Source organism: Haliotis rufescens, unplaced genomic scaffold (genome assembly GCF_023055435.1).
Source record: "Haliotis rufescens isolate VD_foot unplaced genomic scaffold, xgHalRufe1.0.p SCAF_20, whole genome shotgun sequence".
Classification (NCBI taxonomy): domain Eukaryota; kingdom Metazoa; phylum Mollusca; class Gastropoda; order Lepetellida; family Haliotidae; genus Haliotis; species Haliotis rufescens.
The window spans coordinates 14,542,517-14,569,905 of record NW_025963891.1 but is presented as its reverse complement, the minus strand read 5'-3'; the positions used below and the strand labels follow the sequence as shown (position 1 = coordinate 14,569,905).

The 27,389-nt window shown below is 40.1% G+C and overlaps 1 protein-coding gene across 4 annotated transcripts in view; it reads right to left on the bottom strand.

The window, feature by feature from the left end:
* The window catches only part of LOC124132177 (bifunctional 3'-phosphoadenosine 5'-phosphosulfate synthase-like), a 61,697-nt gene that overhangs the window by 11,387 nt on the left and 22,921 nt on the right, over positions 1-27,389 (bottom strand). For 3 of the 4 annotated variants that reach the window (XM_046495938.2, XM_046495948.2, XM_046495965.2), the window contains exons 2-3: positions 1,031-1,381; positions 558-696 (exon numbers count right to left, since the gene is read on the bottom strand). In XM_046495938.2, the coding sequence (XP_046351894.1) occupies positions 558-696; positions 1,031-1,381 (490 nt within the window). Of the gene's footprint in view, positions 1-557; positions 697-1,030; positions 1,382-19,452; positions 19,607-27,389 lie in introns of those variants that run through there. The other variant, XM_046495956.2, reaches the window with a different exon arrangement.

The window sequence follows — 27,389 nt, the reverse complement described above, 5'->3', positions numbered from 1 at the left end:
CTCCACTACAGGGTGTGAAAGACCCCACCTCGCTCACTGAACTAGAGCTCCACTACAGGGTGTGAAAGAACCCACCTCACTCTCTGAACTAGAGCTCCACTATAGGATGTGAAAGAGCTCATCCCACTCACTGAACTAGAGCTCCACTATAGGATGTGAAAGAGCCCATCCCACTCACTGAACTAGAGCTCCACTATAGGATGTGAAAGAACCCTGATCACTCTCTGAACTAGAGCTCCACTATAGGGTGTGAAAGAGCCCATCCCACTCACTGAACTAGAGCTCCACTATAGGATGTGAAAGAGCCCACCTCATTCTCTGAACTAGAGCTCCACTATAGGATGTGAAAGAGACCACCTCACTCTCTGAACTAGAGCTCCACTATAGGGTGTGAAAGAGACCACCTCACTCTCTGAACTAGAGCTCCACTACAGAATGTGAAAGAGCCCACCTCACTCTCTGAACTAGAGCTCCACTATAGGGTGTGAAAGAGCCCACCTCACTCTCTGAACTAGAGCTCCACTACAGGATGTGCCCTTCACACTTAACCAACCCACCTTTAATCTGTCCAGCCCTGGCCTTCTTATACAGGCCCTTGACATCTCTGCTCTCACATATATTGATGGGTGTGTTCACGTAGCACTCCACAAACTTAAGGCCAGCACTTTCATGCAGCTTCCTCGCTGTGTCTCGATCCTGGAAGGCAACACAATGCAAATAAACATCAGTTTATAATCTTTTAGTTGTATTTGTTGTGATTTCAACATAACTTATAATCTGCATGACAACAGCTGATATTAACAGTTTGAGTAAAATGACTATTTTTTTAACAAATTGTCTTTTACGACTCTTGGAAGACACATCTGATTTAAACAGAAGTCATAGCGACCAACTGAATACGGCTTTGTAAAGAACATGTTTTTTTTATATTGGAGATGTATACTCCCTCAAACTAAATCAACTTCTCACAATCAAAGAAGTTGATATTTCTCTGAAAAAATAAATAAAATGAATTTATGAAGTATTTCACCTTTCTGAATGGTGAGATGAAACTGGTGATGCAGACAATACCGCCATCGGCAAACAGTTTGGACACCTCGGAGATACGTCGGATGTTCTCTTCCCGATCTTCAGGGGAGAAACCTAGATTCTTGTTGAGACCTGTTCTGATGTTGTCTCCATCCAAACTGTAGGAAGGGATGCCCTGACCAACCAGGTACTCCTCCAGAGCAAAGGAGATTGTTGTTTTTCCGGCCCCAGACAGACCTGTCAGCCATATTGTGCAGCCTCGGAATCCCCCCTTGCTGCCCACTGCTTTACCTCTCTTGTCTCTGGAGACATGTCCAGCTTGAAACACCACATTGGTGGCCTTCTGTACAGCCTGCAAGACAACACAGTGGTCAGGTAAAACAGAAGCCATCACAACGCACAAACCTCAGATTCCTTAGCTGTACGATAAACGCAGTCACCAAGCCTGACCACCCAATCCAAATGGCAGCCACGACCTTCAAACTGAGGCAGTTCCAACTCAGAATCGTCACAAGGTTCAAGACAAGATCACCATACGGCGTGTCAACATTTTATGCATGTATATGTGTCAATCATAACTGGTGTACTATTTCAAAAATAGGAATCTGGGGTACAAAAACGTTTGCAAACTTGCGAATTGACATCCATTCAGGATGTCAAAACTTTCTGCATTAATCAATCAGGTTTTGTGAGGAAATGTGCACTTCAACCGATGCTTATCACATGGCAGGATGGAGGCTGCTTGGAGAAGGGGTCTTTGTCCCCATATTAGCACACTGAGCAGCACACAGGACCACAACAACATGATTAAAGACATGCAGATCAATGCCACAAACTGGAGCTGCATTTTCTGCCAGTGATTTCTATGAATAGTCAATTACACCTTTGTCAACATCTCAGATGATGTCAGGACTGGTTATTTCAACTGACTTGGCAAAATGTGATGAGACAAAAATACTGCCAAATATCCTGGTCTTGATTTGCACTTCATGTATTTGATTACTTAGAGAGGAAACTTGTTAAGAGTTGAAATAACAAACATCTGGCACAGTGAGTGTGAGTGAGTTGGGTTTAACACCGCTTTTAACAGTATTCAAGTTATATCACGGCATGTGCATTGCCTGCTGAAACAGTTTTCAAAATTAAGGATGAAAATCCTTGCCATTACTACAGTAACCCTACTCAAGGACCTCGGACTCCTCATTAGAGTGAGTGAGTAAGTTGGGTTTACTGCTGCTTTTAACAGTATTACAGTTATATCATGGCGTGTCAGCTTAATCTGGGAGGAAAGCCCGAAGTGATGCAGGTCTCAGACATTTACCACTTCGGTGAAACCCACGAGCATGGGTATGGTGCTGTCAAACCTAGAAACATAATCGGGGCGAACCGAGATTCGAACCCACAATCATAGGTTTCTGGCATGCCCAAGGGACACAACTCTGCACAGCGAATCGCGGCGCCTTAAACGACTGGGCCTCCCGTGCCCCCATATCTGGCACAGTATCTGATCATGCGATTGATCATACATGAATGAAACAATAAAATAATGACCTTAAAGATCACATTTCCATACATAATCCTGAATTAAATCAGCCAAATACTGTGATAAACTACCTCAGCTCCACAATAATAGACCACACTTCCACTACTTGGTTCACAGGTCCAACAACACTTCTTTTGTCAACGTAGCAAAAGTTCAATTTCAATAGAATCAATTTTTCAATCGGACTATTGCATTCTTACATTAGTAAACCGAAAGCAGAAAAATGTTCTCTTGAATACTCCTTGAAAATAAGTTAAACACCCTAAAATATGAAAGTCTACAAGCCTAGAGGAGAGGGCTCAAACATACATCCATTATTGATTTAAACTTATTTGGTGATGAGCAAGATGTGTAAAAGTATCCAAAAGTTCATCAAGCAACAATTCCTACTCCTGACATGAATGTACAAGTACAAACAGACCATGAAACCTTAGCAAGAGACAGTTGCCGTGAGTAGGTTAATAAATGCATATAACCAGCTGAATCAGGACACACCTCTGCCCGTAGGACAGCATTACCAAGCCGTAATGATCATAAACAACTTGACAGCACATAAATCTGCATACATGTACAGGGATGGCTGAGATACATCTATCATGATATAACATTTACACTAAGTTTATAATAATTAGATCCACATCAAGTGCTTTTATGACTTATCATGGTGTAATATTTATACATCATTTCATATAATTATAATTTAGCAAGTATTACTTATCATCAGGTAAAATGCATATATAAAATATCAGTAGTTTCAGTTATAGCTTTTTAGATAGATGCTAGCCTAAGGTAATGGGAGCGCAACTCCTAGACATACTATTCAATAAGACAAGAGTTATGTCTACATAGTTAAATAGATTTGAAGCTTTTAGATAAATGCTAGCCTAAGGTATCAAGATCCCATCTCCCAGACAAAAGATATGTCTACATAGTCTTATAGATTAAAATTGCCTTGAACTATTTTATTTAAGTAAATCTGTCATCACCTATATTAGAATAACATTCAGCAGTTACTTCAATTTAGACTCATTAAGGATTAGCCCCCATACAAGCTCGTCTATAGTGCATTAAGGATTAGCCCCAACACAAGCTCGTCTATAGTGACACCATAATCTCTTTCCAAGCACCCAGTAAATATGTCAACAAGATTAGTGCCAGTCCAACAGGATTAACAGGATTAAGTATTCCCCTCTGTCTAGCCATTCATTTAGCATAGGGCACAACCAATCGTGTATCAACCAATCATATTCCTTTTCATTGTTCAAATTTTTGTTAAATACATACTGTAGCAAAATTTCAGCAGAGAAGGGGTTTGACTTTCATATCAAGCAGACATCTCTCCCACAGCCCAGAGGGTTGTACCGACTCTCTGTGGCACCCTCAGCTATTCTCTAAGATATTGTAAATTGTTAATTGTTCTTGTAAATAAAATTGTGATTAGTCTCCTGTGACTCCGGCTCTTTGCTGACAAATTCCCCCAAGAAATCCAGCACGCCATTTGGACGGTTTTGTTCATCCCATAACAGTCCATGATACATCTCTGCAGAAATAGTTTTAGTAGGTCTGTTGTACAGAACTGTCCAGTGGTCAGGCGTAACTCCAGCTTTAGAAATGTCATTGAACAGTTTGTCAATTTTATATCTGTGCGATCAAACAAGGGTTGGTACTCCTTCAATTTCATCCTCCACCTGAGAAGGTTCACACTCCAATAAACACAAAGTTAAAGTCCATTCTTCATTACCCTTTGGACATACCTGTTTGTTAAAGCATTCTTACCCAAAATAGCCTCCAAGTCGCAGTGAAGACCCATTATCAAAACATCAATAGCTGATACTAACTGTTATCTTAAAGTATTTAAAATCAGATTTTCCCTTGTAAGCGATTGTCTGTCAACAGTGTCTAACACTACACCACCATAATCAATAGATACTCCAACTCAACACACACCAGTCTATACACACATGCTATAGATATTTATCAAATGGCTTACAGTGACAGATGGATGGACCTATTCAATAGGCTGAATTATCTACCAAGTGAATTTGCTAAGGTGTTGGGAAAGTGCTGACAGCAGGCTAAGCCACCTCAACAGTTCACGTGGACTCCACGTCATCACACGACTCGGACACAATCAATACTGACATGATATTTGTGCCCACCACACTGAGTGCTTGTAACTTATAATATGTCATAAATACATTCCTAATTTGCTGCCTAGTGAAATAATGTGTGGATATGCAGAATTAACTCCAACTTGGCTATAGCTAGTGTTACGTTAGGCTATCATCAAGAGAACAACACAAGCAGTTTGTGTTATTGAATCAATAAATTACCTGTCTTTAGTGTTCAAGAGAACCTTGGTCCAAGGCCCTCCTGGCAAGGACGATCCTCCTTTCAATTCAGAGCTACAGATAAGCTTTTGGTTATATGGGTATTTTACCCAGGGTTTGATTTTGATTGGGTATCCACAAGTTTTAGAGGGTATTCAATTTTTTTTACCCCCTGTTTCTTGACATTTGGCTATTTTAACTTAAAACCTGTTTCGTAAAATTCCCTGAAAATCATTTAAAACTATGTGAATAGTAGTATACCCGTCTGCGTCTGCTTGCGGTTCCCTCTCCACCATTTTTTGTTTGTAAAACCTAGCATTGTAAGAAAGGAGATATTGTTTTAATTACCAATCAGCGACTAATTAAAATACAACATGTACATTGACTAGTCTTGATTGTGCATTTCAATTGGCATTTATCAGTATGTTTGTCGCAAAAGCTTTTCCGAATGTAACTGTCGGTACGGGAATTTGTCGATTGGCTGATACACAATCATTTTATCTAGTTGTAATATATGCAATTGTTTTATCTAATAGTTATAATATATACATTAATTCTCTTTCAATAGCGTATTATAGTTTTTGACATTAATATGCTAAGATTTGATTTGTCTGCATATTTCAGTTTATTAAAGGCGTATTTTACACAAAAAAACAGCTTATCTCAAGCTTTGCAATTCTCTCAAATCTACTGGGACCAAAACCCCCAACTCCCCACCCCTCAACCCCTTCAATTTATACACGAACAATCCGTAAGCAAACAGTAGCCTGGTACAGTAGCATCATGGTCTGTTTTCAGTGCAAACAAAGCTCTACACCTACAATAGGTTGGTTGGTTGGTTTGTTGTTTAAATCCGCACTCAGCCTGACCACCCGATCCTGTTAGTCTCCTCTTACAACAAGCATAGTCACCTTTTACAGCAAGCATGGGTTGCTGAAGACCGATTCTACCCCGGAATGATACCGGTATACAACAATATGAAATACTAATGAAAACGTAAGACAATACCTTTGGAAAATACCAGTATTGTCTTTTTATCAGCAATAATGGCTTTCTACATCTTGTCTTTGAAAGGCATTTAGAACTGTACACATAAGGAAGAGAATTTATGGGTGTCAACTTCTATATTGTGAAACACAATGCATTGGAGCATATGCTTACATCTCCATCAGGGGAATGAAGAAGGAGTAAGCATATACTCCGAAACGTTGTGTTCCTCATAATAAAAAGGTTGACATCCATAGATTCTCTTCTTTCTTCATCTTGCTGGAAAGGTTAACATTAGTGACTTGGGACAAATGAAATTGAAACGATGAAATAAGCAACTGCTTCCTGTATATGAAGTGTCTATTAGGTATCCATTGAGACCATGGGCAACATCCAAAAAAATTTAAAAAGTGAGGGGAAGTATTTTTAATTCAGGTTCCAAACCTATTACTGATGAATCGCACCAGTGAATCATTATTGCAAAAAATTGCGACATGAAATTCAGGCTGATACCCTTCACTGACACCCACATCTGAATTCTTCATGCCATGGTATCTGAATCAACATGTTGTCGATTGAAACTTAGTCACACACAATAATGGACACGATGCAAGCTGTTGCTGCACACCTGGTAATTTCCATTATTTTGTTATGTCGTAAATGATAAAAGCATATTTGTGGTCAATGGATTTAGAAAGCGTCGATCCACACAATTGGGATACGATGACATGCACCAACCAAGTCAGCGAGCCTGACCACCCGATCCTGTTTGTCGCCTTTTACAGCAAGCATGGGTTGCTGAAGTCCTATTCTACATTACCCCGGTACTTCACGGGTCGGTCACAATGATGAAAGGGGTGATAGCCTAGTGGTTCAAGCATTCTCTAATCTTGCCAAAGGCCCAGGTTTGATTCCAAAATGGACATAATGAAAACCCCTGTTTAGTGTCTCCACCTGTTGCTTTCAAGAATATGCTGAAAGCTTGTAAAACCTTATTCACAAAAGTGTGGCATCTTTGCATTACCATATAGTCCTTGCAAATAACGGTGCAATATCGACTGTCTGTTATCACAGTGTGGACAGACCAGTGAAGATCCGGGGTAGAATAGGTCTTCAGCAAACCATGCTTGCTGTAAAAGGCAACTATGCTTGTCGTAGGATGCGACTAATGGGATCGGGTGGTCAGGCTCGTTAACTTGGTTGATGCAGGTCATCGATCCCAATTGCGTGGATCGATGCTCATGATATCAATCACTGGATTGTCTGGTCCAGACTCGATTATTTACAGACTGCCGTCATATAGCTGGAATATTGCTGAGTGCGTTAAACAACAAACTAACCAACAACAGTGTGGACTGTTTTGCCACACTGTTCTACCACTAATCATGTGTGTAATAACAAAATTGATCAAAACATCATTGATGGAACTATTGTTTACAAAACAATATGAATAATATCCCAAATATAACATTTGTTACAATACAATATGTATGTTAATGAATGTTTTGCATGTTCAATGTAACATAACTGTTTCAATAAACTAACCACAACAATCCAACAACTGTTTGAGCTCAAAAACCATGTGATGTTTCTAATAACACATAACCCATAGACCATTTTCAACATTGATACCTTTCATACATAGGTGCTTAATTCAGCGAGGACAAATTCATTGAATAGAAAGCAATAAATACAGCAATATCGTATCGTGATATCCCCAGGCAGTCAGGACAAGAACAAAACGGTGAAAAAATAGTTTTTTTGTACCCTGTAAGTTTGTTTGTTGTTTAATGCAGCACTCAGCAATATTCCAGAAAATAATTAAATCTGGACCAGACAATCCCGTGATTGACATCATGAGCATCAATTGAGACAACTGTGACACAACCAACATCAACTGTCAACCAAGTCAGTGAGCCTGACCACCTAGTTCTGTAGTCACCTCACACGACAAGACCCGTGAAGATCCGGGGTAGAATCGGTCTTCAGCAACCCATGCTTGCCATAAAAGGCGACTATGCTTGTCGTATAGGCGACTAACGGGATCGGGTGGTCAGGTTTGCTGACTTGGTTGATGCAGGTCATCGATCCCAATTGCGTGGATCGATGCTCATGATATCAATCACTGGATTGTCTTGTCCAGACTCGATAATGTTACAGACTGCCGTCATATAGCTGGAATATTGCTGAGTGCGGCGTAAAACAACAAACCAAACCAAACCTCACACGACAAGCATGTGTTGCTGAAGACCACAGAAGCGGAGGAAACCTGTCTAGACAAACCCCTTCCTTACGAGCCAGCCCTGATCTAGGTTGAAGACAGTCTCAGTGAAATCAGTGAGGTGGCTACCAGTGTCTGCAATGTTCAGAAGAGGGGGAAACCACTCCTATCCAGACCAATGGCTTCCATATGAGCCATGTCTTATCTAGGTTGAGGGTGAAATGAAAGCTGTATCAGTGATGGCGCTACCAGGGTGTCTCAGAGGTCAACCAACAGTCAAAGGAAACGGTTGCATATGTGTCTGTTCCTCCTCCTGCTATGTATACACACATGGGCACAATTACTGAGGCTAAGAATAAAAAAGGTATTAAAACTATGAAAAGCCCATGACTTCTCTTGCAACACAATCCCAAACACTGATACAGTACATGTGTCACAAACAGGTGTTTGTATTCACTGACTAAAACATCCGACCTCCCCAAGATTTAGGTTTATTTAACCAAAAATATAAAAGTTGCTGTTACATAGCCATACCGGTTAATGTTTATATTTTGTCAGCAGCAAAATCATACATCAACAATATAGCTGCATTGGCCTAAGGTTGAGGCAGACACTGTTGCAAGTTCATCGTATCCCAATTGCGTGAATCGATGCTCATGATATCAATCACTGGATAGGTCTAGACTCATATAGCTGGAATATTGCTGAGGTCGGCATTAAACAACGAACAAACAAAATTAAATATATCTGACACGGGGTAACCAATTATCCCTATCAACAGTTGAGAAGTATATTTACAAATGAAGCAAAGTCTCAGACACATGGCATCATGAAATGGGACATAGTCGCTAATAATTCTTGAAACATTCTCAAAATTCACACAAATCTTCAACAAATTTACTTTCAAAGTTTTCCATGACCAAACTGTTCTAATAAACTTTAGAACTGGTCAGGTGCCCAGATCACCTGCTCTATGTCAGGTGTCCATATCGTGAGTTTGTCAGTAGAGGGTAGATGAAACACCAAGACCCATGTCAACAGGATGAGTGGGAGGAATGCTGAGTCAGCATTCCTCTATTTGCCATGTATATATGATGGCACTCATGTTCAGACAAGACTCATGTTAAGTATCTGCCCTTCAGACAAGCATGCTGTATAAAATGATACAGAAGATAAAGTCGAGCTTTTATTACAGCCACAAGCACTGTAACACAAGCTAACTCAGTCCTATATTTACTTACAGGTGACACTATCACCGACAGCACATACTTGGCCTCAGGTAGGAGGGTCTGCTTAAATTACCACTCATATAAACATCAAGTAATCTTACTTCATATTCACGCAGTAGGTACTGTGATTGTAGTGGCAACGATTTCCATTGTCAACTTTATGATGTTGTAAAACACTTTTATGATATACATAGAGAATCTCACCCGAGTGTCTTTTGATATCAAATATATCAACACGAGTTGATAAAAGTGGAAAAATTCTGATGCTTGCCGAGGATTTTTGCCACTTTTATCAACTCGTGTTGATATATTTGATATCAAAAGACACTCGGGTGGGATTTTATTTATCATCCAACATCATTCTTCCAACTTTTTCAATTTGTAGACAGTAATTAGCAGTGTCTTCAGTGTAAAAAGTACTGCTAACAGCTTCAGGAGCAGAGCCATTAGTGATGTCATATGATTGTGACATCATGGTAACCAGTGACGTCACAATGGTCGATTTAACGCCGCTTTTAACAGTATTCTAGTTATATCACGGCGTGTCAGCTTAATGTGGGAGGAAAGCCCGAAGTGATGCAGGTCTCAGACGTTTACCACTTTGGTGAAACCCATGAACACGGGTATGGTGCTGACAAACCTAAAAACATAATCGGGGTGAACCGGGATTCGAAACCCACAATCATAGGTTTCTGGCGTGTCCAAGGGACGCAACTCTGCACAGCGAATTGCGGCGCCTTAGACGACTGGGCCACCCGTGCCCCTAGGAACCTTTCAGAGTGTACAGTATTTTGTAAAACCATGGCATGATGTTCTCATGTATTGCTGCCTCATGATGAATGCGTGAATATTGTTTTACCATCCAAAACTAACTTCCATATTAGATTATTGTATCTCCATGGGTAAGATAAAATGAAACTGTATCACAATGTCAATTGCTATTTGCCTGTACCCTGACGTTAAGAGACAAAGTATGTTTTACACATTATAAAACACGACTAAAATTGGTAGTTTATGGTTTTACTAAGTCACATTGTATTATCCATTCAGTTTATCCATAATCCTATGCACTGATAAGGATTTATATTTAAGTTTTTATAATGATTTGACTTGAAACATTCAACAAGTGCATTGTGGGACCTAGCTATCATATGTTAACATGGCCGCCATTCGGTGTTGCTGGTTATTGTGAGTTATGTGTTTTATGTCGTGAAGTTGCAACTTTGTTGCCACCTCTTTCCACCTCGGACTGCATCAACAGCAAGCCATGAAACACTGTGTTTACCGAGTTGGTTGCGCTACATGACTCCATAACCGATATGAGTCAACTTCCTGGGGTTTTATATGGCGTCGCTGTTGGATGAACATGGCAGAGGAAGGTGTACACAGGTGTACAGGTGTATATTGCTATGAATCTCTCCAAGGATAGCTCATGCCAAGGATACCATATTTCATGAAGGAGGTAACGTGAGCAGTGTCATGATGTCAGGCCATCATGCAATCTCTCTGAAATCAGATCTTTGTTCTCGCTGCGCTAAACAAGATCTACAGACATCCCATTACTGGTCATGTCAGAATGACCAATGAAATCACTAGCAAGCAGTTAGCCGATCAGAAAGCAGTTTTCTTGAGCTTTATGGCACTAGTTTCAAAATGGTGACTTCCATTCCAGACTATGACTAAAAAAAAACAGAATGACATTCTGGATTGTCTTATATATGATCACAATTGTATGGCAGTACTTGTCACTGGCTATGCAGTGTCTCTTCCTTTCAAATGTTTAACGAAAACCGTACATGGGTACAATGTGTGAAGCCCATTTCTGGTGTCCCCCGCCGTGATATTGCTGGAATATTGCTAAAAGCGGTGTAAAATCAACATGATCAAACTCAACTCAAATGTTTATCGCATTAAAGCGAGAGATAGACAATGTTTTTGATGGAAACTTTTGTTCAGAATACCCCGTGTTAACTATTTTGAGGTTTCATGATTAGAAAAAACATTCCGACTGTCACTTTCATGATCTGGTAAGTAATGCTCTGATTGGTCGGATAAAAGGATAAAGGTTGTTCTGACGTGACCCCTAATGGTATATCCTCAGATCTTTGAATAACGGTAGAGAGAACTAAGGTCTGATCAAGATGAAATTGGGCCATTATGACGTAACTGATAAACGATAGAGAGAACTAAGGTCTGTTCAAGATGAAATTGGGCCATTATGACGTAACTGATAAACAATAGAGAGAACTAAGATCTGATCAAGATGAGATTGGGCCATTATGACGTACTGATAAAGTACAGTCATTGTCTTTTATCTTTTAGTGAAGTATCTTAGAATTCTGTTCATTAACTGCAAAAGATGAAAGAATGATTTCGGATGATAAATAGAATCTTACACTTGATTGTTCTGATATCAAATGTATAAACACTCGTAGCTTGACTGTGATATAAATAGAGAATCTCACCCCAGTGTGATTATGGACCAACGAAACCAGTGGTCAAAAGCATGAGCACTCAATCTTCAATTTAGTTGGCTATTCTGAAAAACATAGGGTTCTATTCTGTCCTTGATATACTTGGAGGTATATATGAAAAAAGTGAGGTTCACCTGAGGGGTCAGGCATCAATGTTACCTCATAAGCATTTTTTTGTTGCAAATGTGTGATCGCTTTTGTTTAAAATTATAGTTACACCACAGATACCCAGCGTAGTGAGTGATTGAGTGAGTGAGTGAATGAGTTTGAATTAACTCCGTTTTTAGCAATATTCCAATCCCAGCGGTTGACACCAGAAATGGGCTTTACACATTGAACCCATGTCAGGAATCAAACCTGGGTCTTCGGCGTGACGAGAAAACGATTTAATTACTAGGCTACCCTACCGCCTTCAAAATGTAGAGTTGCTGTTACTACAATATTCCACACACGAACAGAAAAGCTACCCAACCGTCCCAGATACCCAGAGGAACATACCACATTAATTATACCAGATACCCAGACCTTGAAGAATTATACCTGGGTGATAAAAATAACCCCCTAAAATATTGATATATTTTCAACAATATTTCAACAATATTTTCAATCACATTTTTTTCAATATCGAACAATCATGCAATAATTCTTCTGTGTTTGTTTCACAGAACACTGTCACACTGTGAAAAGACCACAGCCAGACCGAACTCCATCAACTCTCCGACAGTCCTTCAATACGGAAACACCAGGTACTGCAGCAAGGGTGTGGTGGTAAGTATATGTGATGTCCAGTTGTTAGGGGATCACCACACACTTAACAGTACTCATCCACATCTCAATGTCAAACAACATGGCTACCAGAAGTTGTTGGTTTCAGTGTCTTTAGTTACGTGTCTTTCAACTGACACTGAAACAACCAAAACGTTCATATCCTGAGATCTCATTCCATTCAACAAAACATAAAATATATATATCTTAGCAACATACCGGGACATGAAATGACAAATTCATCTATCATGTCAACCTGACAAAGATGAGTGATGTTAATGTAATGGGTTCACAGGCCTCAAAGTTGCGAACGTTTTTCACCAATGCAACCTAAATTTCAATTTGTCTACTGTCTGAAATTCAGAGGTAGCCTAATGACTTAACCTTGAAAAATATCCTGTGGCGTCTAAATTCTATTGCTACACGTATGTAGACACACAAATAAACATGTCTGCTACCAACTGTACTCGCAAATAGTTCCTCTAAAGTCAACAATGAACCGAAATACATAAATATTAATGTAATTAGTATTATATTTTAGTTGATAGTTTATTGGATAAGCAAGATATACCTACATAATCTAGTAACATAAATTGCATCATTGTTCGAGTCACAAATAACAAAACTCAAGTACAATTTCCACTAATATACAATTCCAAGACTAGAGCTATGACTTGTACAGATAATAGTTATTTGATAAAAGATAATTTCAAATGCTTTTGGCTACCTACAATATTGGCTTGACTTCTTAATTTTACCACTGGCTACCTGGAAAAAAATAATTGTAGCCATATGGCTACTTGGTAAAAATTTAAACTTTGAGGCCTGGTTCACCAGTTGTTATGATGAAAACGACTGAACTCAAGAAATCTTATTTTGCAATCCTTTCTTTGTCTTTATTGCACATGGAGCAAAACGGGTATTGAAATGCTCTACACGTCACAATCAAAATGTTTGGGGAGGCTTCTGTTTCCTATGGGATAACAATGATGACTTATTTACCCAAGGCTTCATAAACTAGACCTGTGTTTGTGTACTACTACATCCACACTGAATAAATGAATTAACATACTCACCCTGGTTTTAGAATTCTGAAACCGACTGGGGCATTTTGCTAGCATTCTGTACAAAGTGCCCCTGACAAGCAAATTGGGGGAAAAGCGTTATTTTGTTCCAAATTGGGATGTTTTTAAAAATCTTAATTTCTTAAATTCAGAGGTATTTTAACATTGTATTTTGAGATTCCATTCAATGCAATAGTATAAACATTAAAACCTCTTATTGTTTGGAAGTCTCTGAATCATGGAGTCATGAAATGTAACACTGCCGTAGGTAGATGAATAGATTATGACATACGACTCTCGTATCAAAAGTGGAGCAGTATATCATGGTATATATATCAACATGAACAACAAAATGTCATTTCAATTTGGGAATTTTGCTACAGACAGACTTGGGCTGAATATCGGCCTCCAAGCTTCTAGATAAGCCCTTGTGACACAATGTATTTTCGAAAATTTTAGGCAATTGACTGGCAATTTGTCACTTGCCTGTATTCAGCATTTGATATGGATCCAGTCTAAATGTCAGCCTGGCAATCTACACCAGCTGTCTCATGCTGCTGCTAGAAAAACTTAATTGTTGTACTAGGCCATTTCACAAAATAACATGATATTTACTTAGCAAGGCCAGGCATGCAACACTGAAAGTAAGTTCCCCTTGGTGGACACGTCTCAGATAGTGTTTGGTTATACTCAGAGGGACAAACGGCAGCGTGGCTCAGCTCATAGACTTGCACAAGTCTCAATGGCAATAATATTATTTGTATTCATTATTATTTTTTATTTTTTCACAGATTGATACGCTGCATTAAATATACAATGGATGATACATTTACGGGGTTTTTTAGCAAATAAAACAGCTTGAAATGGAAAATCGACATTAGATTAGGCTATATGGCAATAGACCGCATTATAATACTTATGATATATTATAAAATGTAATTTGTTAGTAATTTCAATTTCTGTAAGTAATTTATTGTAATTGCAATAGATTTTTCGACTTTGCATACAGACGATTGATGCAACATAAAGCGTTCAACAGATGGTATTTTACTTTTAATACTTGATATATGAATATGTATTTTTTCTTGAGATTCAAACAGAATGTAAATGCAGCAACATGAAGGCAATAATTATTAGTTTTATCATAATTTCTAGATTATGTAAATACATGTAATAAGAACAAATCATCCCTGTAAGAAGAGACTGGAGTCCTTAGAGACTTGTGAAATCCAGATTTGCACCAAGCCACCCATGTTGACTGGTCACATATCTAGACTTGCCTATTAGGAGGGTAGAATTACTACACATCCATGGACTTTTGTTCCATAGCAGCCTTAGAGCAAGGCTACTCAGCTCAGTACAGCTACACAACGCAGGAGAATGAATTAATCTTTGGGTCTACTCCTCAATATCTACATGGAATTGTAAAATGAATGGGAGTTTGTGCTTCAATCTTATTGGTTGGGAAGTGCTGTCACATGGGCCAGAAGTAGCCATGACACATCGCGGAGGAACATTAGAAGTCGTCATCCTAACCTCATCATGTCCTCGTGCACTCGACTTCAACTCTCCAAACATTTATTGTTTTTTTCTTGTTTAACGCCGCACTCAGCAATATTCCAGCTATATGACAGCCGTGTCTCAATAATCGAGTCTTGACCAGACAATCCAGTGATTGATATCATGACCATCAATCCACGTAACTGGGATATGATGACATGCATCAACCAAGCCAGCCAGCCTGACCACCCGATCCCAATAATCGCCTCTTATGACATGCATAGTCGATTTTTACAGTAAGCATTGGATCTTTATTACCCTGAATCTTCACGGGTCATATTTATTGTAAATCTTTCGGACACAATACACACTTTTTTCATATCACCACAGTTAATTTGTCATGCCGTGTCATTTGAATAATCTGGGTGTTCTTAACTTCTTTTGCGTAGTATACATGCTATCAAGCACTCAAGCTATCAACCACTGGTTTGCACTATTCTGACTTGATTATAGATGACCGTGACATGTTGATACTGACATACTGCAATTATCCAATCACTTTAAAATCAGATCTTAGTTCTCGCTACTGTTAAACAAAGATCTGAGGACAAAGCATTACGGGGCACATCAGAACGACCTTTCATCCGAAGGTTGGTTACAAGATCGGGAAAGTGACAGTCGGCATGTGTTTTCTAATCACACAACCTCAATGTCAGTTACAGGCTGTTCGAAAAATTCTGTCAAAATCAGTGACTATCTCTGGCTTAGTCCTCAACCATGATCGGGGAACATATTTATTTTATCAAAAAAAATAATTATCTAGAAATGCATACAAAAGCAAGTCCAGCCAGCTCAAGCTAGCTCTATTCCACAATCAGCATAGGGATTTTTTGTTTTTATTTTTAGAGTCAAGAAGGATATTGTGTAATATAAGATTTCAGAGACTAAATGTTAGTCTATCTCTGGCTTTAATGGGATAAACATTTGAACAGAAGAGACTTATGCCCCGAGGAAGTACTGCCGTATAATCACTGCCATCTTTTAGAAATTCTAGAATTTTGTTATGTTTAGTTTTCACATTCTGAATCGATATTTTTCAAAGAGTAGTCTTGAATGGAACCGCCTGTTTGAAACCGTGACGTAAAACTCGAGAAAGCTGTTTCTGACTGACTAATATCGACTTCTTGCAAATCATTCCATTGGTCAGTCAATGCTTGCATAAGGTCGTTCTGGAAAACCTGACATGAGATGTCCTCAGTTCAGTGGTCATGAGAACTAAGATGAGTGAGTGAGTGAGTGAGTGAGTGAGTGAGTGAGTGAGTGAGTGAGTGAGTGAGGTCACAAGGTCACCTGGCAAGGTCACCGTATACACTAAGATCTGCTCTGGGGCACAAGATTTGGTCTAGTGGCAGACCTGGCAAGGTCACCGTATACAATGAGACGGGTTCTGGGGCACAAGGTTTGGTCTGGTGGCAGTCCTCACAAGGTCACCTTGCAAGGTCACCGTATACACAAGATCTGTTCTGGGGCACAAGGTTTGGTCTAGTGGCAGTCCTCACAAGTTCACTGTAAACACTGAGACCTGTTCTCGGGTACCAGGTTTGGTCGAATGGCAGTCCTGGCTATGTTTTCTTCTTCTGTGAGCTTACATTTTAAGACAGGGTTATCATTAAATAGTAGATTGGTACATAATTACACAGGTAGAATGTCGCATTCATTGCACTGATCATAAGGTCTTAACCTAGACTGAAAATGGGTTCAAGGCTGTTGAGAATATAACTCCTATTGTTCCAAGAGAGTAAAGAATCAATGGTATGTAACAGTCATATTAATAATGCATAGTGGGTGAGTAAGTATGGGTTTACGCCGCTTTTAGCAATATCCCAGCAATATCACGGCGGGGGACACAAGAAATGGGCTTCACACATTGTACCCATGTCGGGAATCGAACCTGGGTCTTCAGTGTGACGAGCAAACGCTTTAACCACTAGGTTGCCCGACCGCCCTGAAGGAAGATCCGACTTCATGGGATTGTCTATTATCCTACAGTGAAAACTCGACCATATCATCACAGTTCAAGAAGGTGTGGTCCGGAAAGCATCCCAGGGAAACAGAGCATGAAGCAGTCTCCTGTGACATTTTTCAGCTTCAGTGTTACAAAATGTCGCATCCAGGGTTTTCTTTACCTAACATGAATGTTCTCGGATTGGACTAAACTTGTGATGGCATGTGTGGTAAGCCAGTTTGGGGACTAAGTTTGTGCTGGTATGTGTCGTAATCCAACTTTTGGACTAAATTGTGATGGTGTGTGTCCGTGTGCCAGTGTCAGGACTGAACTGTGATGGTGTGTATCGTACTGTAAACAATGGTTATAACAAACTCTAAGGGACAACAAACATTCGTTTGTAATAACCGTAGATCGTTACGAGCATATTTACAGCATATATACATACAACAAATGGCAGGGACTTAAAAATAACTTGGTTATATCGGTCACATTGTTATAAGCATGTTTGTTATAAACATAGTTTACTGTAATCAAGTATTAGGACGAAACTTGTGATCGTCAGTGTCATATCCAAGTTTTTGGACAAAAGTTATGATGGTATCTGTCATATACAAACAAATCCATCCAAATGATCATGTGGTTAATGTTTTTTCTACTGATAAAAATGGGTGTGGCATCACATGAATAAAAAAAACACTGGTTGACAGAGGGTGTGGTTCAAGTTTTATCGGCTATGATGTGAGCTGCATTTCATCATATGTTGTATCGTCCTACATTATTAAACAAGCAGTTTCAATGGAAATACATAAAATGTATTTCTTAGAAACAAATTTATTTGAGTAGTACAAATCTCATCAACCACATCCACACTACATCCATTACTTAGACTAACTGTGAAATTTGACACACCGAGTGAACCCTCCTTTACCAAGTCTTTTAAAATGTAGGATATTTCTTACATGATGTACAATTGAATTTATTTCCCAATGTTTTAAAAATTTCAAACTTAATGAAGAAAGCAAGTGAAATAACCAGTCATTGAAATCTGTCATTCAACTTCCTGTAAAGTAACAAATACCGTATATGACCGTAGAAAGGCCAAATTTTGAGGACCAGAACAAAGATTCTGTAGAAAGGGGTCGTCTTATGTATGGGTTACACTTTCATCAAACTCTTTTTCTGTTGGTAAAAAACCTACATTGTATCGCTTCAGGTGAATCAACAATGCTATAACAAACCAAATTTTGAGGACAGGAAAAAAATATTCTGTGGAATTGGAAAGGGGTAGGCTTATATATGGGTTACTCTTTCATCAAACTCTTTTTCTGTTGGTAAAAAAAACTACATCGTATCGCTTCGGGTGAAAGTGAGTGAGTGAGAATGGTTTTACGCCACTTTTAGCAATATTCCAGCAATATCACGGCGGGGGACACCAGAAATGGGCTGCACACATTGTACCCATGTCGGAAATCCAACCCGGGTCTTCGGCGTGACGAGCTAACGCTTTAACCACAAGGCTACCTGACCGCCCCCTCCGGTGAAAGAAAGAACACTATAACAAACTTTTAACTTGGCATAGGATTAAACACCTAAAGCTGTTGAGAGATGTATTGTATACACTGCACAATGGCCAACATACACTACTATCACCACAGGTTGATTATTGACAAAACCACCACATCAGCACTGCCGAGATGAGATCTCAAGGGCCACATGTTGCAGTGGATATCTTGATGTAGTTCCTGTGGCCATCGTTCAGCCCTGTACAATCACACTTACCACAAACACTCAGCATGGGGTCTCACAGAACAGCAAGGCTCTCCCATGTGTCTCTCACACAGGCTTCATATGTGTACTCAAGCACTTTAACAGCCCGACAAGTCTCTATGTAATGCGATATTTCTGAATTTCTTGAAACAAGACGAACTCAAACTATCAAAAACAGATCCAGGAATGTCTACAGAGCCTCACTGAAGATACTGAGAGAAAACTTTGAGGAATTTGGTTTAGGCTACCGTAACTTATCATACTGCTGCTGGAGAGATAGGTCAGCAAGTTAAAAGATTGTTTACACTGCCCCGAGTTGCTTTCAACTGAGTCTCCAGTGAAGGGGTTTGCAGTTGGAGATTTACAGCCACACCTGTTAACTCCCCTAGATCATTCAGCTACTAAAGGAGGGTATGCCTGTGGACAATAACCCATCTAGTATTACCAGCAGGTAGTGAACTGAACCGCGACTGACCTACAACTCACAACAACCACGGTTCTCCCTGTTGACAGACCACTGACAGCCCACACTCACCTTGCCTTCCTTCTTAGAACTGCTCATGGTAGCTATCTACAGTCTCTCGTCCCCCAATTGTAACAACCTAGCCCTCGGTCTTCTATGCCTTACTCTTTTACTGTCAAGTTCTCACTCACAGCTGTATTGGTGATGTGGCTTGCATATGTCACTCCAACAAACTCCAGCCAATCAATGACCTCCATTTCATTGTAGCTCCGCCCATCAATGCAAACATGAAATGGCCTTCCCATTTCCTAAGTGTTTCACATTCATTCATGCAGTGCTCGTACAACAGGTGAAGCTGAAGGTGTGAAGGATTAAAGTGACTCTTGGCATGATCATGTCCACTTCCTCGCTGGAATCAACTTGTGCAACTGATGCTATTCAAATATCACACTTATTTACAGGTAGTTCAAATAAAGACCACAGTATGGTATGAGTGAAACAGGTATGATGAGAATACTGACATTAAGTGCATGAAAAATAACCTCTTCTGTTTAAAAAAATATAAAAGTTGAATTCCCCCAAATCTTTTATCTAATGCTGAAAACTATCAAAATGTTTTGTTTGTTGTTTAACGCTGCACTCTGCAATATCCCAGTTATATGACATCAGTGTTCGAAATACCTGCCTGCCCGACCGTCCGAGACGGGTTGATTTCAACTCGGGCTGCCAGATTTTCAAATCCCCCTGCCCGACGGTCGGGTTATATTTCATATGTGAAAATATTCAAAATATTTCCTGATGATAAGCATTAATTCACATGTAAAGATGAATGATAAAATGTAACCAAAACGAAACCCCGTTAGCTTATCCTGAGAAACATGATTATAGTGGGCAGGCAGGTTTTGGTCAGGGCTGGCAAGTATTTCAGCTAGCCAGTCCTGTGGTCTGGCTGAAATTTTTGGGAGTTTCATACCCTGATGACATCCTTCTGTAAATAATCAAAATCTGGACCAGACAATCCAGTGATTGACGACATGAGCATCTATCCACACAACTGGGATACGATGACATGCATCAACCAAGTCAGCGAGCCTGACCACCCATTCCCATTAATCGCCTATTACGACAAGCATAGTTGCTCTTTACAGCAAGCATGGGTTGCTGAAGACCTATTCTAACCCGGATCTTCACGGGTCCTATCAAAATGTGCCCATTTCTATCATCGAGACGCATATTTTATACCACTTTCCTTGTTAATCACTCCATGATTGTATCAGTGAGTATTGCATGCATACATTTCAATAAATCACAGTAGTAAACTGCCTATAGACTGCATGGTGAGAATTTTAATATGAATATACAGCAACATATGTCTCTTCTGAGGTGATGATACAAATATTCAGACATAATGAAATTGAAAATACAATGTCATGAGCAAGCTGTGAAAGCAGCTAACTATACAATGAATGTTACCTACATTTCATTCAGTATGTTCAATATCGCTGAATAGCAATACATATATTCATTTAATTTTTTCCTTTTACAATATACCAAACGCCTGTAACTTGATGATGACACCTCAAGGCTACATTGGTCACACTTATGAGAACCATTCCAACATCTGTAAGCAATATTGCTTTGAAAAGATTAAAATTAGAATGTGATTAAACTCTGGGAAAGATCAGAGAGTGAACCAGCTTCTGTATGAGTATACAGATATAGATCGTAACAGCTGCTTCAGGATCACTGAAATGACAACTCAACATCGTATTATCTGAAGTCGGAAACAACGCAGATGCAGCTGTCATAGCGGCCGTTTTGGGACAATATTTGTGACTGTAGCCATGACATGTCAATGTCTTGAATCACTTAATTGCTGTTATTTATAAGATGCAAATCCCAATTGTTGATCATTGTATTGTACATTGAATGTCTGCCATCCTGAACGAACTGTGCAACTATGTCACTGATGATTACTGTTATTTATATTATTGACTTAATCCATGTCAGGTGACCCAAACATGTAAAGGTTTTGGGTGACCTTGGCAATATGAGCCTTGGTCCACAGATGAAAATCGGAGAGCAGAGGTTGGTTGGTTGGTTGGTTTGTTGTTTAACATCGCACTCAGCAATATTCCAGCTATATGACGGCAGTCTGTAAATAATCGGGTCTGGACCAGACAATCCAGTGATTAATATCATGAGCATCGATCCACGAAATTTGGATCGATGACATGCAATAACCAAGTCAGCGAGCCTGACCATCCGATCCCGTTATTCGCCTCCTACAACAAGCATAGTCGCCTTATACAGCATCCATAGGATGCTGAAGACCTATTCAACCCTGGATCTTCACGGGTCCGGAGAGCAGAAGTTCTTAGCCTTAACCTAGGAACACCATCACTACAAAATGTGCTGACCTGGCACACAGTGCTTCTTGTATATATATATCTACCTGTATAAAGTAAACTTGCATATACTGCAAGCCGTCGACTCCATGTTGTCACTTGCTACCAAGAACCATACGCTAGCCCCTTTGCATATAGGAATATGCCTATGATTAGCAATATCATCTGTGTCCCCAATGCATGTGCATTGCCCGCTGAAACAGTTTTCAAAATTAAGGATGAAAATCCTTGCCATTACTACAGTAACCCTACTCAAGGACCTCGGACTCCTCATTAGAGTGAGTGAGTGAGTTGGGTTTACTGCTGCTTTTAACAGTATTCCAGTTATATCATGGCGTGTCAGCGTAATGTGGGAGGAAAGCCCAAAGTTATGCAGGTCTAAGACGTTTACCACTTCAGTGAAACCCACAGGCATGGGTATGGTGCTGACAAACCTAGAAACATAATCGGGGCGAATCGGTATTCGAACCCACAATCATAGGTTTCTGGCGTGCCCAAGGGACGCAACTCTGCACAGCGAATCGTGGTGCCTTAAACGACTTGGCCACCCGTGCCCCCTCTTCATTAGAGACACTTGTGATTCACAGACACAGACAGAAGCAAGTGATTGCCAAACATGTTCTCAAAATGTACTTGTTACAAAGACACCTTCATTTTAAACCCATTCAATGTTTTTTATTCAAATAGATAGGAGGGCCTGAAGAAGACCACTGTCATGTTTGTACAGACCACAACTGCTAGGCAGGAAGTGAATCTGAGGACTTTACATTTTTGAAATCTTCAAAACAGGTCACTGGAAGTCTAAATATGGATGTTAGAATTATGGAGTTCAAAAGTCACCACATAATTCACATTCAAGATTAGAAATTAACTTGTATTTTCACTTCACAAGCAAGCAGTAGATTCACCTGAGTCAGGCTTCAAGTCCAAGGTCAAAATAGTCCAAGGTCAAAATAATACAATGTGTATATCCATGTGTCAATATTTCGATTTTATGTTTAGATACAGTATTGGGATACATATTGTATTGGAATATTCATATATCAACTTGATAAAATATCTAAAACCATGTTAAAAAGAAGAAAGGTTATATTTATGGGAAATTGGATCGTTGAATCAACGAATACTAAAATACACTATTAGAAACCAACACTAATCTGCCAGCCTGTCCGAATAATACTCAATGGTTAAAGTGCACACAAAGCTACCTGTACAGACTAATCTATAAAACAACATTCGATCAACATCACCATAAGGATTATTAAGGATTATTAAGGATTAACATGATTAAGGACTACTGACAGTGAACTTGAATGGCTGTAGTGTATTCTTCCATGTCTTTAATTATCTTGAACATGTATGACAGAAACCGACAGACGAAGAATGTGTGATGTGGTTTGAATGTGAAACAGATGTTTCCTCCAGCAGCTGGCTTAAGTAGTTATTATACATCCAGGAGATTACCGGCACTAGCAGGTAGGAGCTAGGTCATCAATAATGTAATTACTTATCCTATAAAATGTCACTTTTAAATGACATAAGACAAACCTCACGTCACTGTTAATGTCCTATTTAAAAGTTCCAAGGCTCTCTTCATACAACAGTTAGGATTAACAGACTGACAATGTCAATACTGACTAATCGTTATGAAACCATTATCTAGGTGTTTAATGGCAAAGTGTTTTTACTTTCAGAGATAGCCTTCCATCATCAATGGTGAAATCAAGTGAATGAATCAAATCAGTGACAGCTATAGCCATTAAAGCACATCAACAGCTTATGTCATCCGATGAGATCTGTAGCCTTTTAAGCCAGACACATCAACAGCTAAATGTCATACGATGAGAACTGTAGCCTTTTAAGCCAGACACACCAACAGCTTATGTCATCCAATGAGAGCTGTAGCCTTTTAGGCCAGACACACCAACAGCTAAATGTCATCCGATGAGAGCTGTAGCCTTTTAGGCCAAACGCATCAACAGCTAAATGTCATCCGATGAGAGCTGTAGCCTTTTAGGCCAGACACACCAACAGCTAAATGTCATCCGATGAGAACTGTAGCCTTTTAAGCCAGACACATCAACAGCTAAATGTCATCCGATGAGATCTGTAGCCTTTTAGGCCAGACGCATCAACAGCTAAATGTCATCCGATGAGAGCTGTAGCCTTTTAGGCCAGACACACCAACAGCTAAATGTCATCCGATGAGAACTGTAGCCTTTTAAGCCAGACATATCAACAGCTAAATGTCATCCGATGAGAACTGTAGCCTTTTAGACCAGACACACCAACAGCTAAATGTCAACCGATGAGAACTGTAGCCTTTTAGGCCAGACACATCAACAGCTAAATGTCATCCGATGAGAACTGTAGCCTTTTAAGCCAGACATATCAACAGCTAAATGTCATCTGATGAGAGCTGTAGCCTTTTAAGCCAGACATATCAACAGCTAAATGTCATCCGATGAGAGCTGTAGCCTTTTAGGCCAGACACACCAACAGCTAAATGTCAACCGATGAGAGCTGTAGCCTTTTAGGCCAGACACATCAACAGCTAAATGTCATCCGATGAGAAATGTAGCCTTTTAAGCCAGATATATCAACAGCTAAATGTCATCTGTTTAGAACTGTAGCCTTGTAGGCCAGACACATCAATAGCTAAATGTCATCCGATGAGAGCTGTAGCCTTTTAGGCGAGACACACTAACAGCCAAATGTCATCCGATGAGAGCTGTAGCCTTTTAGGCCAAACGCATCAACAGCTAAATGTCATCCGATGAGAGCTGTAGCCTTTTAGGCCAGACACACCAACAGCTAAATGTCATCCGATGAGAACTGTAGCCTTTTAAGCCAGACACATCAACAGCTAAATGTCATCCGATGAGATCTGTAGCCTTTTAGGCCAGACACATCAACAGCTAAATGTCATCCGATGAGAGCTGTAGCCTTTTAGGCCAGACACACCAACAGCTAAATGTCATCCGATGAGAACTGTAGCCTTTTAAGCCAGACATATCAACAGCTAAATGTCATCTGATGAGAGCTGTAGCCTTTTAGGCCAGACACACCAACAGCTAAATGTCAACCGATGAGAACTGTAGCCTTTTAGGCCAGACACATCAACAGCTAAATGTCATCCGATGAGAACTGTAGCCTTTTAAGCCAGACATATCAACAGCTAAATGTCATCTGATGAGAGCTGTAGCCTTTTAAGCCAGACATATCAACAGCTAAATGTCATCCGATGAGAGCTGTAGCCTTTTAGGCCAGACACATCAACAGCTAAATGTCATCCGATGAGAACTGTAGCCTTTTAAGCCAGACATATCAACAGCTAAATGTCATCTGATGAGAACTGTAGCCTTGTAGGCCAGACACATCAACAGCTAAATGTCATCCGATGAGAGCTGTAGCCTTTTAGGCGAGACACACTAACAGCCAAATGTCATCCGATGAGAGCTGTAGCCTTTTAGGCCAAACGCATCAACAGCTAAATGTCATCCGATGAGATCTGTAGCCTTTTAAGCCAGACATATCAACAGCTAAATGTCATCCGATGAGAGCTGTAGCCTTTAAGGCCAGATACACCAACAGCTAAATGTCATCCGATGAGAACTGTAGCCTTTTAAGCCAGACACATCAACAGCTAAATGTCATCCGATGAGATCTGTAGCCTTTTAGGCCAGACGCATCAACAGCTAAATGTCATCCGATGAGAGCTGTAGCCTTTTAGGCCAGACACACCAACAGCTAAATGTCATCCGATGAGAACTGTAGCCTTTTAAGCCAGACATATCAACAGCTAAATGTCATCTGATGAGAGCTGTAGCCTTTTAGGCCAGACACATCAACAGCTAAATGTCATCCGATGAGAGCTGTAGCCTTTTAGGCGAGACACACTAACAGCCAAATGTCATCCGATGAGAGCTGTAGCCTTTTAGGCCAGACGCATCAACAGCTAAATGTCATCCGATGAGAACTGTAGCCTTTTAAGCCAGACATATCAACAGCTAAATGTCATCCGATGAGAGCTGTAGCCTTTTAGGCCAGACACACCAACAGCTAAATGTCATCCGATGAGAACTGTAGCCTTTTAAGCCAGACATATCAACAGCTTATGTCATCCGATGAGATCTGTAGCCTTTTAAGCCAGACATATCAACAGCTTATGTCATCCGATGAGAACTGTAGCCTTTTAAGCCAGACACATCAACAGCTAAATGTCATCCGATGAGAACTGTAGCCTTTTAGGTGAGACATGTTTCATTCTTAGGCACACATGTTAACAGCTTATGTTAACAAATGAGAGCTATAGTAATTTAGGTAAGGACAGAAGCCACCATCTCATGTGAAAGGTGCTTCCAAGATTACCAGCCTGTAGCAAGCCATCACAAACACCACGGAAACACAAAGCCTGACCCTGTGCGAGAGTTGTTGCATGCTTGTAGCAGTAGGGATGTTGGTCAAGGCTGACACTGTGCGGGTCAGGATTCTTGGATAACAAGTAACACTAACTGGGTGGGTGAATGGTAGTTTCAAGTGCAAGGAAAGTCATAGCAACTTACAGATTTTAATACTTTAGGACATACCTAATCACAAATGCTTGACCAAAACTAAATTTGAAAAACAGAAATAGCGTAAGACAGACAATAAAAAACAACAGGCGAAATCGTCCCCCAAACGAAAATATCCTCCTCTGCGGGGATTCCCCTTCCTGGAGGTTAAAACAGGTACCAGGGGTTTGACGCGCTGCCATTTTCAATAAGCCTGGTAGTTTATTGAGGTCTTCCTTCCTTCTAGCAGCTATTGTTATAGGTACAAATTTACCCGAGCATGATGATTGGTGAGGTGAGCTGAGGTGAAATGGGGTTTAACGTCGTGTCCAAGATTATTGCACTTATACAGCGACGTGCATGTACGTGTGTGTGTGTTTGTGTGGCTGCTTGTACTAGTCCGGACTGACGCCGATTTATAGTGCTAGCTCACTGAGATACCATGCCTCAGTTTAACATGAATACCCCACTCAAGACACAGTATACTGACTCCGAGCCGACCAGTCCTTGTTTTAGCCCCTTAATGCCGAGCGCCAGACAGGGTAACAACAAGTACCATCTTTTAACGTCTTTTGGTATGACGCGGCCGGGGATCGAACCCCAGACCTTCCGCTCTCCGGGCGGACGCTCTACCACTAGACCACGGAGGCGGTCCTGATGATTGGTAAGGCTATAGGGGACTAAGAGGGATCGGCACTTGGCTTTTACTGGATATAAGTTCATGATTAAGACCGGAATTCAAACAGAGGATGCCCGACCACCATTAACACCAAAGACGACTTTATCATGAAGCACAATAACATGTCACTGAGGAGTCAACAAATCATATCGAGGGGTGGCATCGAAATCTGTACAAAATTATTGACATACTTTAGGTTGAGCTGGATAATACTGCAATCACAATCCAGTTAGTTTGGTGCCACCCAAGAAGTTTCGAAACCTAAACCATGCAGCCCATGAGAGGAAGAAGAGACAACTTCTTGCCATCCAGAAACTAGTAAACAATTATCGCAATGCTGTTGAACTATGCATATTTGACATCGGAAAG